This window comes from Dreissena polymorpha, chromosome 15, assembly GCF_020536995.1.
Source record: "Dreissena polymorpha isolate Duluth1 chromosome 15, UMN_Dpol_1.0, whole genome shotgun sequence".
Lineage (NCBI taxonomy): Eukaryota > Metazoa > Mollusca > Bivalvia > Myida > Dreissenidae > Dreissena > Dreissena polymorpha.
This window is the reverse complement of record NC_068369.1, coordinates 17,485,406-17,498,529: the sequence shown is the minus strand read 5'-3', so window position 1 is coordinate 17,498,529 and position 13,124 is coordinate 17,485,406. Positions and strand designations below refer to the sequence as shown.

Here is a 13,124-nt window from a genome sequence, read left to right as displayed (position 1 = left end):
GGCTGCAGATGTAAACTGGCAGACAGTTAAAGAGACATATACAACAAATACCAATAATCCAGAGGAATATCTGTGGGAATAACCATATGGAACAGCTCGGGTAACAAGCCCGTGATTTAAAACGTAAAAGAACTGGGCTATCGATTATCGCTTATGAGTAAGCAAAGTAAAATATATATGTAATGGCTTTCGAGGACAAAACCTAGGAAACTTATTGATCTTATTTGGTGTGACTTAGTGGAGCATGATTATTTACATAGGGATGTGGCAGATCCCTGTGGGGCGACATTCCCTTTAACTCAGAGATATGAAAAACTAATATGCCCAACAGTAGCTTCAAAATCTTAGACCCAGAAGCATCTTTTGGGAGATGAAGATTATCGGGCAGAAGGCAATTTTATTCGTATAGTAAGCCAACACACAGGTTTATGAACCCCAGGAGTATAATCTGGGTATTAATCAAATGAATTGGTATTTGAACAAGTACCAATGGGAAAGATGTGTTGACACTAGAACTGTTAGAATAACTACCCGTTAAGATTGGCATATACGGTAAAATTGGCACATACCAATCAGAAAAACAGGGAAAATAAGTTAAAAACTTTGGTCATAGGAAATAGAAATAAGTTTAGTTAGAGGGGTAGAGTAAACCCCAACGATGCCTGACTGGGCAGAAATTAAAAGATAAATATATGCATGGCATGTCCAGATATCTGAATCAGACGGAACATGTAAGTACATTCATGACCTGATCTGGTACCCAACTTAGGTAAAATAGCTCCTTCGAAGAGAACTATAGTATCAATATCAGCCTAAACTGAACTAGAAATGGCGCGGCAGAGGCCGACGCGTATCCCCACGCCGCATGTTTGACCCAAGGGCGCCCCAGGGTTGATCATGGGGCCATGCATAGTTGAGATTGACTGTATTGTCATAAGAGAAGTTCAGTATCAATTAGAAGTGAATGGGTGTAAAAATAAAGAAGTTATAGTAAAAGGCAATTTTGGGAGGGTGTGGCCTATGTGGGCGGGGTGCCCCAGGGTTGGTAATGGGGCCATGCATAGTTGAGATTGACCGTATTGTCATAAGAGAGGTTCAGTATCAATTTGAAGTGAATCAGTGTATTAATGAAGAAATTATAGTAAAAGGCAATTTTGGGCGGGTGTGGTCTATGTGGGCGTGGCGCCCCAGGGTTGGCAACGGGGCCATGCATAGTTGAGTTTGACCGTTTTGTCATAAGAGAGGTTCAGTATCAATTTGAAGTGAATCAGTGTAGTAATGAAGAAGTTAATGTAAAATAACCTAAATTTTTTTTATAGTAAATGGATTTTTTTTGGTGGGTGTGGCCTATGTGGGCGGGCGCCCCAGGGTTGGGATTGGGGCCATGCATAGTTGAGATTGACCCTAATGTCATAACAAAAGTTCAGTATCAATTTGAAGTGAATCCGTGTAGAAATGAAAAAATTATAGTAAATGGAAATTTTTGGTGGGTGTGGCCTATGTGGGCGGGGCGCCCCAGGGTTGGGAATGGGGCCATGCATGGTTGAGATTGACCGTATTGTCATAGGTGAGGTCCAGTATCAATTTGAAGTGAATCGGTGTAGAAATAAAGAAGTAAATGTAAAATAACCTAAAAAAATGAGTGATAATTTCTGACGCGGCCCCACCCCAACCCCTATAACTTTTGACCCAGGGGTCAGATCAAAATTCCAAATAGTGCACCGTCGCACATATGCTCATAGCTACCATGTGTGTAAATTTCAAGGTTCTAGTGCTTTTAGTGTAGGAGGAGATAGTGGCCAGGACGGACGGACGGACAGACGGACGGACGGACGGACGGCGGAGATCACCACAATATCCCCACCTTTTTTTCAAAAAGCGTGGGGATAATAACTAAAATCCTGCAGAATATTGAAAAATATAAGCATGGACTGAACTGAATAACTAAAATCATGCATAAATTTAGTTCCTTCGTAGAGAACTATATCCTCAATATCGTCCTGAACGGAATAACTAAAATCAGAAAGAATACTGAAAAATATAAGCAAGGGTTGCATAAAACATAGTTCCTTCGTAGAGAACCATAACATCAATATCAGCCTGAATGGAATACTGAAAATCAGTTTGAATATAGAAAAATATATGCACAGCCTGAATAAATATAGTTCCTTCGTAGAGAACTAAAATCTCAATATCGGCCTGAACGGTCCAACTAAAATCAGGCTGAATATTGTAAAATATAATAAGCAAAGCCTGCATAAACATAGTTCCTTCGTAGAGAACTAAAATATCAATATCGGCCTGAACGGTCCAACTAAAATCAGGCTGAATATTGGAAAATAATAATAAGCAAGGCCTGCACAAACATAGTTCTGCGTAGAGAACTAAAATATCAATATCGGCCTGAACGGTCCAACTAAAATCAGGCTGAATATTGGAAAATAATAATAAGCAAGGCCTGCATAAAAATAGTTCTGCGTAGAGAACTATAACATCCATATCAGCCTGAACGGTATAACTAAAATCAGGCTGAATAATGGAAAATATAAAAGCAAGGCCTGCATTAACATAGTTCCGCGTAGAGAACTATAATATAGTTCTGCGTAGAGAACTATAATAACAATATCAGCCTGAACGGTATAAGCAAAATCAGGCCAAATATTGAAAAATAAATAAGCAAGGCCTGCATAAACATAGTTCTGCGTAGAGAACTATAATAACAATATCAGCCTGAACGGTATAAGCAAAATCAGGCCAAATATTGAAAAATGAATAAGCAAGGCCTTCATAAACATAGTTCCTGCGTAGAGAACTATAACAACAATATCAGCCTGAACGGTATAAGCAAAATCAGGCCGATATATTGAAAAATATAATCAAGGCCTGCATAAAAATAGTTCTTTCGTAGAGAACTATAACATAAATATCAGTCTAAACTGAAAATTTTTTAATCAGGCATATACATACTTACTTCGGAGAGAACTAAACCATTAGTATCAGCCTGAGCTGGTAACTATAATCGGACGTAACATTAAAAATGTATAAGTATGACATATAAAACTAAAAAACTGAAGATCACTAGATAAAACACAATGTTCTGAAGAGTGAAGTCTTCCTGTTTCTAGCCGTAATTGTTCGTACTGGTCCTTCGTGGTTTAATGTAGTGTTCGATAGGAAGGGCTGAAAACGTGCCTTATCGTCCCATTGTAGTACTTGTACAGGAAGTGCCAGCCAGTGGACAGGTCCTCTGTATTGGGGTGTTGAGAGGTAGGCAGGTTTAATGTAGTGTTCAAAGGAAGGGCTGGAAACGTGCCTTATCGCCCCTTTGTAGTACTTGTACAGGAAGTGCCAGCCAGCGGACAGGTCCTTTGTATTGCGGTGTTGAGAGGTAGGCATGGCCTGAAATGATAACTAACAGCGTTCATATATTATAAAACCAGCAGCATACAGAACAGATGATTAAAATTATTTAAACTTGGTATAATCTTGAAAATATAATGACAGATTACAAAAATTACATTAATATTGCGAAAGAGATTATAAATAATTGTCTCCAAAATCCTATTGTAAAATATACTGTGAGTCGAAAACATAATCAAATGTTAAGAAGAGCCGCTTTTTTATAATTCATACAGTATATAACCCACGAGTTCAAGATTGTGAATATGATTCACATTGTTCATGACTTAAGTACATAAAGACACATACCGGTAAATGATAGTATATTAAATAGCGAGCATGGCTTTTAGTGACAATAACACTAGAGTGTGTTTTAGAGATAGATACAAATACATATGTCTTGCTTATAATGAGCACAAATGTTATACGTACACAAATACTTGAAACCTGAAACTTGCTTATTTGATGAAACGCCTGTGTATATAATTATATAAATCAAAATGTGTTTACAAAACATATACCTGTACATAAAATTGATATAAAAAATTAAGATTGATAGATATTACACTTATGAAGCATTAATGAAAGTATAATAATGGAAAATAGTTTGATAAATAAAAATGTAGAAAGAAACTTCAGCAAGTTTTTGGCATCATAAAGACACGATTTTTCATTAACTGAAGGATACGCGAAAGGATATTTCTGTTCTCTGGCTCTGGCTGTGGGATTCTGCAGCTACCGGTCACCTTTACGGACACTCCTTGGGTATAACCTTATGTGAACTATTGTGACTACAAGTCACAAATAGACTGACCAGATGTGACTACAAGACAAAACTTGAAGGTTAAAATTACATTGTGACTATAAGACACACCACACCACATACAAATAAGATATATATATATATGAATATGAAGCTTTTAAGAATATTAAAATTATTTATAGTTTTTAGTAGTTACAGACTTAACAAGGATATGTTAATGAAAATATTACGACCAAATAATTGCCATAAAGAAAACATGAACAACAATAGCACAACAAAACACATCACAAGAATTTTAAAATACACACGTTGACCATATGAGGTATGGTAATATAGACTAAAATGAAAGGGTGTTTCATTGTTTATTTCATAAAAACGTGAAGACATCGGTTAATGTGACAGTGGGAAACCCAGCTAAACTGATAATATAAATGTGTCGTAAATATTCATAAAGTATAAGCCCAGGCTGAACTTTAAATTAAATAAGACAATAATAAATATACAAGATATATAGAGCTGACCCGAATTGATCATCATTCTTAAAAAGGCAGAAAAAATAATAATTTAAACAGCCAGAACTTAAAGTCAGGCACAAATGTTAACACGATATTTGAATACTTAATATCTGAACTGAATCAGTATGACTGATACAGGGCAGCGACAACTATGTAGCTGATCAGCATAAAAAAGTGACTGGCGATATGCGCTAATTACGCTGCGGGCGCCGCCAACTTGGAAACCTTTCACGCTAGACTGCGTATACGTCGGAAAGTTTTCTGCACACGGCACTGATAGTGATAAGTATGTGTACTTGTTCAACTGCCCTTTAAACTTAGTATCACACGGGATAACACCATTGGTGTAAGTCTTCGTACAACGAGAGATAATCCTTCACATAAACGGAATGAAACGGCATCATATCCTATTAAAATAAATCCTTGGAAGTATCGCTTAAGAGCGTAATTGTTAATTTCGACCACATTGGATTCCTCGTTAGTCTAAAAGGATACAAAGGGCCACAATGGCCAACACTGAATTTGATTGGTCAAAAGAGCCCATGTGACCCCACACTGAGGTTATACACAAGTAATTAAATATAAGGCTTGAACCAATATAATGTTCAACAATTAAGAAATCGTACAATGACATAAAATCTTTTATGTGTGCATAAAATATTATATATGCGCTTATATTTCATTTTACCATTGTGTTAATCGGTGCATCTCGTTCTTACCAACTTTCCAACCCGTGAATTTTTTCTAGTTTGCAAGAAAAAAACAACAATATGAAAACGAGTTTCTTCTTTAACATAGCACACAGACGTCTTAATACGAACACAGTCATTTAGATAGCGTATGTGTTATCTTATGTTTGTGGCCGCGTGTGTGATTTATAAATGCTTACCATCTTAAGCAAATGCTATTCAGTCTGAAGTCTTTAACGCCTGTTTGTTTTTAGTAAAATATTTGGACATGTCCTAGCAAGAATAAACAATGTTATATAAAAATGATGCGAATACAATTTAAATCAAGCATAACTAGATCTCGATAGATGTGTTTGATATAAGGCACTTCTCATTTACACTCGCAATAAGTTTGTAATCATATATATGTGTTAAATTTGACTGACCAAGAATCAATAAAACGAAAGAACATTACCATATTCGACTTATTTTATTTGGAGTGATGCATATATAGGGCAGTCAATATAATAACTGTATTCAAACTACGGGTAATTTATAATGTTTATATCTTATGACATAGAGCTACGAATAAAGTATAGTTTTCCAAAATATTTCTTAATTTAGAGCGAAAATCACGGGTCAGGGAACGCAAGTCATATTCAGTTAAAAATTTGATTTGTGCAATACATTTTTTCAATACAGGTTGTGTTTAAACTTGCAGAAATGAATTATTTAGGTATATATATATAACCTTTACTAGACGTACACAACTGGAGATTTTACCATAGGGCAATGTTTTGTTAAACATTAACCCTTAGTTCTGTAATCCTATATGTTCATTTCTCAATGTCAAGGATGATCGGAGCGCTTCTATCACATGTGTACTAGATTGAACATTGCAAAATATTGTGTATTAAAGCTGTGTTAACGTAATGACAGAGAGCAAGAAAGCGAAAAAAAGATAATAAAAAAAGGTTATACAAAATCGGAAGAAAATCAAATGTCGAGATTTAAAAGTAATGTAAAAATATTGATTTTTATTATCAAGTAAAACTGTAACCAATATAGATATTATGCAACCAAAATATGAGTTAAATTGTATTTTATGAAGAAAACATTGAAACAGTTTCACGTGTCGAAACTTTCTGTCTTAAATGAAAAAGAAATCTGAAATAATAAACGGATTTTGGAAAGAAAGGTTAACTTTGTGATATTAATGAGAAGGTTAACATACACCAAAATGATGCGTATATTTATGGTTCTATTTAAATTAATATAAGGCTGCGGAACATATATAGTTGACCTTTGAACTGATGATTGTCATTATTGCTAGTCGGGTTGGGTTTTCTCCGGGTACTACAGCTCCTATTCTTCCCTAGTCGCAATAGTACAGAATTCAACAACAAACTGTTAACACTTATTGTTGTGAAAAGCGGTTAACCCAAAATTGTTCGTCCCATTTTTGAAGAGTTGTGTACACCTTGGGGTAGATGGAGAGCACACTACGACAGGTGGGCATTACTTCGAGTATTCTAACTTCGCCACCCAGCAACAAAAGCAAGTAATCTACAACAAAATAAAAAGCACTGAATAGTCATTGCTATAGTTGCAGCTCACATGTTTCACATGTCGCCAACGTCAGAAAGTATTTCAGTTATTAAGTTATACAGGATGCCGGGACGAATTAAAGGTACTCGAAGAATGCCCCTAAGGCGCGAAAGGACCTCTGAATGTTTGAAAAACAAACACTATGACGTACTACGTGTATTTAACGATGCATGTGATTCTAGTTTTCAATGTCAGGTAACAAGGGTCATGCTCCTTTAATCTCGATATATTATCGTTGTTATCGTAAACAGGAGAGCCTGGAGTTGTTATGAATTAAGAAACCACGATTAATGCTATTTCACTGTAAATTCAATGTATGATAACACAATGTCAATAAATTAACCAACTGACAACTGAAATTGAGTTAACAAACCTGTGATTGGATGTTGAATATGGATCGGTTTTTTACGATATGTCTTGTATTAGCAGGTACGTTTGCATTTGTTATCACTTGTTTTAAATTCATTATCATTATCTATATGCTGTTGAGTAGTGAAACCGACGTACGTTTTGCAGACAAACACATTTGACCAAGTTTTGATGTCTGACTAAAATGTTGCTTAGATGGAAATAAATGAGTAGTAATAAAGTAAGTCGTGTATTGAATATAAGCTTTTAATTTAAAAAAAAAAACAGAAGATGGTATACAAGTAGTGCGAAAATTATATTTTTACCAAAGCACTTATTTAACTATTTTTATAACAATATGGACTAACTTAATAACGCGAACGAATATTTACATGTAAAATATTCATTAAATTACGTAAATTAATAACTGCTCATAATGTAAAGAATTGTGCTGATCCAATGATGGACAATTATTGTAACAGTAGATCTATGCGAAATATTTACAATTGTAGTTTCTTGACACCAATCTACCTTCATAGAGAACTGTGGTGCTCAACAACAAAATTTGTAACGCACTTTGGTCTTGAAATGACGCTATACCCGTTTACCGAAAAACCCTTTTGGAGGAGCCTATATATTGCACAGATATAATGTATTAGGCAAATAACAACATTCAAATAAACACGAAAATGCAATATTCATAATGTATTTTTCTCACTACAAACCATACTTCTAGCATACACTTACAGACCGGATAGCATTTATTATTATGTTTTATTAACTCACAGAAACACTGTTCCTCCACAGTCAGTGAATTAGATTTAACAACCGAGGTGTCACATACAGGGCAAAAAGAATGTATGAAATAACAACTGCACTTGAAAACTTTAGGTGTATAAACTGTTGTAAGCAATAATAATCCAGTGTTCAGTAGACGAAACTGTTTATCAAACTGAACTTTCGAAATATTATTAATATCCAAAATAATGTTATGTGAGTCGTCTATGGTAATTTAATATACATTAAGCTACCTTGAAAATGTGCATTTGCTTCAAACAAGCTAATTCGCTTTCATTTGACATTTTCGGATTCCACTTTGAAAGTTATACTTACTGACACCACTACAGTATTTTACTGAGATATTCTTTCACCAAGCTTTCGTTTGTCATAAGGATAATGTTTTGTTTGGTGAACAAAAAATCCATTTAAAGCACCCACTAAGTAACCCGATTTTCTCCTAATCTATATATTTATACAAATTATTCCCCGTACTTAAAACAGACAATTATTATAAATGTTACAAACATTGTCAATAAGTTATACGTTGAGCTGTTTTTAATCGCAGCGTGCCAAAATAGTGTAGAATTGTTTTCCGAAAACATATACCTAACCCCGACATGCCGCTGAATTTATGAAATATCGTTATGGCGTTAGTTAGATTTTGGATTTCCTATACAATATGTAAAAATTGTTCGCACGCAAAATGTTTCTTTATTAAGGGCTTCAGATCGTTTCATCAAATCTTAGCAAGTACACACGTTTGGAAGGCGACAATTTGATCGTTCGCTGTAATACCACGGCTCAGGCGCACATCGCAGTGTACTGGGCCAAAAACGACTCGAGGCATCCCTACAGGCAGAATGGAACCGACCTCCTGATTTTCAACATCGACCGGACGTATTCCGGCCAATACGTCTGCTACGCCTTGAATATGACGGACGCTCCGTACTTCAACACAACAGGAGCAAACGTCACAATTGACGTCATCACAGTGGACGTAGAATGTAGGTCCTATTATTGTTGTAACTGTCATTAATTTGACTCGTTTTAGGTGTTCCGCGTTATTGTTAAGTGTTCATTTTATGTATCAATATCATTTTTAAAGAAAGCAGTAACACAACCTAACATGAGGCGTATTATAATCACTTTAAATTACATCAACCGTGAATTATAAACAAACGTTAAACTTAAGCTAAAATATTAAAATCCATACATGGTGGCAAAGATGTTGTTTATTCGATGAATACGGTGCGAATCTTCATTAATTTATTGCGTTCTAATAACGTTACATTGTGCATCTCAATTCGTTCATTACACGTTGATTTGAGAAAACCTATTTATTTATTGTGATCGAACAATTTGATTTATGAAAAATATATCAATGACAACTGAGAAATTCTCGACTGTATATAAAAACTTAATTACTACTAACTTCATACAATTGTAATCTCCAAGACCCGGCTGAAATAGACGGATTCTCCCTCGGCCCTACCACTGTCATGGAAAACGCCACGTTCAGCATTGAGTGCAACTTCCAAGCCCATCCCGACCCCACGTGGTCTATCATGAACCTAAACACGGGAAAGTCGATGCTCTTTGCAAACGGGTCTGCTGATGTCACAATGCAGTCGCCAGGCGCTAGCTTCGATGACATTGGATTGTGGGTATGCACCGGCTACAACCGGTTAAGTAACGAAAAGAACGTAACGCGAGGGGCAAATTTAACCGTGTTGTGTAAGTTACCTTGATACGCTTTGCTTGATTTTGCTAATATGATATATTTCCCCTTTACCGCTTTCTTAGTTTATTATATGATTACAAATGAATTGAAAATAATCGTTGATGAGTATTTTTGTTTGTGTTAAAATACAGAATTACGACACACCGTATACAGTTTTACCGTTAGATTTTTTGCTCATAGAACTTGCTCATGAAATAATTGTTCGCACTTTTTTTTAATAAATTAAACAAATTTCCACCATGCACCAACATTACATATTCGTTCAGATGTTTTACGCAAACAATAAAAAGCGAGTTTGGACCTATTTCCTCGTTGCCTGAATCATATAGAACACTATTTACTGTATATTTGAAGTAATGAACAACATCGAGACACATATACTTCATCGCCTTATTAGCTAGCTTTGGGAGCAGGTTCATTGTCCGTTAAGCCTCGAAGATTTTCAATCTGGGTTATATTGGTCCCAAGCGTAAATAAAAGACCATTGTGCTATGACCAGGCGCAATGTAATCCATTAAATAAATTCGGGAGTAAAATAGTAAGATACATGTAGAGGCTGATTTATCATGTCCACTTAATATCTCCAGCTGTATGTGAAAGCTTCTATAAATATGCGGAATATCGCGATTGCAATAAAAAAAGATGGCCAGATGTAAATTGTGTGTAAGGCTTGGTGATTGTTCTAGATTGTTTAGAATGATTCAAAATAACACCGTCTGGCTACTTATTTAAGGTCCTCCAAGGCCGATATGGGGACAGAGATTCAGTTTCGAGGGATCTATTGGACAACCGGCCAAACTGACCTTGAACTTTACATCCTTACCACGTCCAAGAACGATATGGTCAAGATCGGACGGTCAACCGTTTAGGACTGGAATCAGCATCACCGACTGGCCGAACAGGACGGAACTGGAGTGGGACCGCTGGAATACGGTCAAAGTCAGGTACATTGAAAAGCGATTTCACGTTGTAAATAAACGTATCTAATATATTTAACCACCATAAATGCAATGCAATCCGATATTTCTAATAACTTTACTATAATCGGTTCTTTTGAAGTACTTGTTAACGGTGCAATAAAATATCATTGTATCATTCAGCAGTGATATAGAATAGCATTTTAACGATTGAATTGTATTTCAGTACGCAGTCGTATAGATGCAAGTTTATTGATCGGTATCATGTTACAAATTAACCTTAGATCTGATCGATGTTTAAATTCGAAGATTACACATATCGCATGCATCTTCAGTAGTGTGTGACTTTGAGTAATTAGACATTGGATTATGTCCCTTTTCTTGCAAAAATAACACAATAAAACAAATATATTTAGCATAATTAATTTTTCAAATACTCAATTATAATATGTAAAGGTTGGAAAATGTTGACAAATACAAAGTTTGCAACTATATTTGAAAGGTATACACGTTAAGATTTTTTTCGTTTTATGTCAGTGACTTTGGGAACTACACCATAACGTTACAGAATGAGTATGGGACGTATACGGCAACGATGCAACTTACTGCAAATGGTGGGTGATGGTATACTAAATAGTTACAACATTTAACAAAAAAAGTTCGAAATGAATTTATCGTTCCCGCCTTAATGATAAGCAGGCGCTTTGTGAGCATACGCGTTTAATTAGTTGATCTCATCGCATATTGCGGTCTATAAACGATGACACTATTACGAAGATATGCAATGTCTAGTGAGTAAATAAAATATGTACTAGAAATGCTCATACTCAATTAGTAAGAAAAGTTTTAGTACTATTAATCATAAATCAGCGGAGAATGTCATTTTTTATATTATGTAATGTTTAGGTTTCCCGGAAACCCCTCGTGATGTTTATATCTACAACGTCACAGACCAAAGCGCCACCGTCCAATGAACGTCAGGTTTCGACATGGGTTCTCCGCAACACTTTATTGTCATGAGACTATACAATGGAAATACCTTTTCTTTGGTAGTCGTTCATAATAATGAGGTCAACATAAATAATGACAACGTTGCCATAAGAGAAAATGATTTATTAATTAATTTATGTGAAACGAAATAAACAAACGTTTATTTTCATTTGTTTTGAAACTGTTTCTATCTAAACGTATCACTTCTTCATGAACACATTTTGCCATACACGTTTTATGCTGGAGGGTAGGAAAATTGCATGTTTATGTCGAAGAATGAAGAAACTCTGAGACATATTATCATCATAGAAATCCTCTTCCGATAGTCTTTTCTTAAAGCCAGATAATTTTTCATCACAATGCGAACATGATTAAAGCGCGGATTGCCTAATTGAAACGGTCAGTGAAAAGAATTGATTGGAGGTTAAACCCCGTTAATTGATATTCGCGAGATGTATAATGTAGACAAGTTTTCGACCTGGACTAGTTTTGAATCATCTGGTATCGTCTGGTAATGTATATATAACTAATTCGTGTACAACCGCTTTAGCTGACCAGTTATATCTACGACAACTCGACGACACATGGGATAAACCAAACCTGGACCCACGTGGTTGACGGGCTGAAAGAGAACACGTTCTACAACATATCTGTGGTCGCGGAAAATGAACGAGGATTCCAGGGATTTTCACAGCCGATAACATTTACCACGCAAGGTGAGTATTAAGCTTTTCTTGTTATGACACCTGCTCTATTGTCTGTATGCCTGATTTAAGACATAATACATCTCAGTCTTCGCGCAAAACGCACACTGATTTATGTCAGTTATTATCAGAGCCAAATATATTTTTACTATTCCATTTGTGGAATTACATATTTACACTGCCTGAATTTTACGCGTATTATTAAAACGTGTCCCATCTGAAAGATTAATTATAATTCAATAAGAAGCCTCTTCAGATCGATATAAGTGGCAACATCAACGCTTGTTCATATGGTTTGTGGTTGAGCCAGTTTTATAAATGCTGCAATTTTTAGCTCCACTGGCCAAAGGCCAGCGGGGCTTATGTCATGGCCCTGTGTCCGTCGTGTGTGCGTCCGAGCGTGCGTCCGTGCGTGCGTGCGTTAACTTTTTCTTTAAACATCTTCTTCTCCTAAACTACTGTTCCAAATCTGATGAAATTTCTCAGGAATGTTCTTGTGGTGAACCTCTTTCAAATTTGTTCAAATCATGCCCCTGGGGTCAAATTTGACCCTGTCCCGGGGATTCAAAAAATTGAAAATTTGCTTATATAAGGCCTATTTTGTGCAAACTTTATAAATCTTCTTGTCCATAACCATTAGGCCTAGGGCTACCAAATTTGGTATGTATTGACATCTTATAGTCCTCTACTA

At 35.7% G+C, this 13,124-nt stretch overlaps 1 protein-coding gene and 1 long non-coding RNA gene across 3 annotated transcripts in view; both read left to right on the top strand.

Moving 5' to 3' along the window:
- The first annotated feature begins 947 nt into the window (after positions 1-947).
- LOC127860492 (uncharacterized) lies at positions 948-1,879 on the top strand. The gene is made up of 2 exons (XR_008039819.1): positions 948-1,093; positions 1,245-1,879. It is a non-coding gene; the product is annotated as an uncharacterized LOC127860492 (long non-coding RNA).
- Positions 1,880-7,201: 5,322 nt separating this feature from the next.
- Positions 7,202-13,124, top strand: part of LOC127860481 (twitchin-like) — a 30,355-nt gene continuing 24,432 nt past the window's right edge. The window contains exons 1-7 of one of the 2 annotated variants that reach the window (XR_008039818.1): positions 7,202-7,382; positions 8,801-9,085; positions 9,537-9,815; positions 10,556-10,766; positions 11,277-11,353; positions 11,646-11,788; positions 12,280-12,445. Coding sequence is in view for 1 of the 2 variants with exons in the window: in XM_052398570.1 (XP_052254530.1) it covers positions 7,337-7,382; positions 8,801-9,085 (331 nt within the window). In the remaining variant the exon portion in view is untranslated. The remainder of the gene's footprint in view (positions 7,383-8,800; positions 9,086-9,536; positions 9,816-10,555; positions 10,767-11,276; positions 11,354-11,645; positions 11,789-12,279; positions 12,446-13,124) is intronic. The other variant, XM_052398570.1, reaches the window with a different exon arrangement.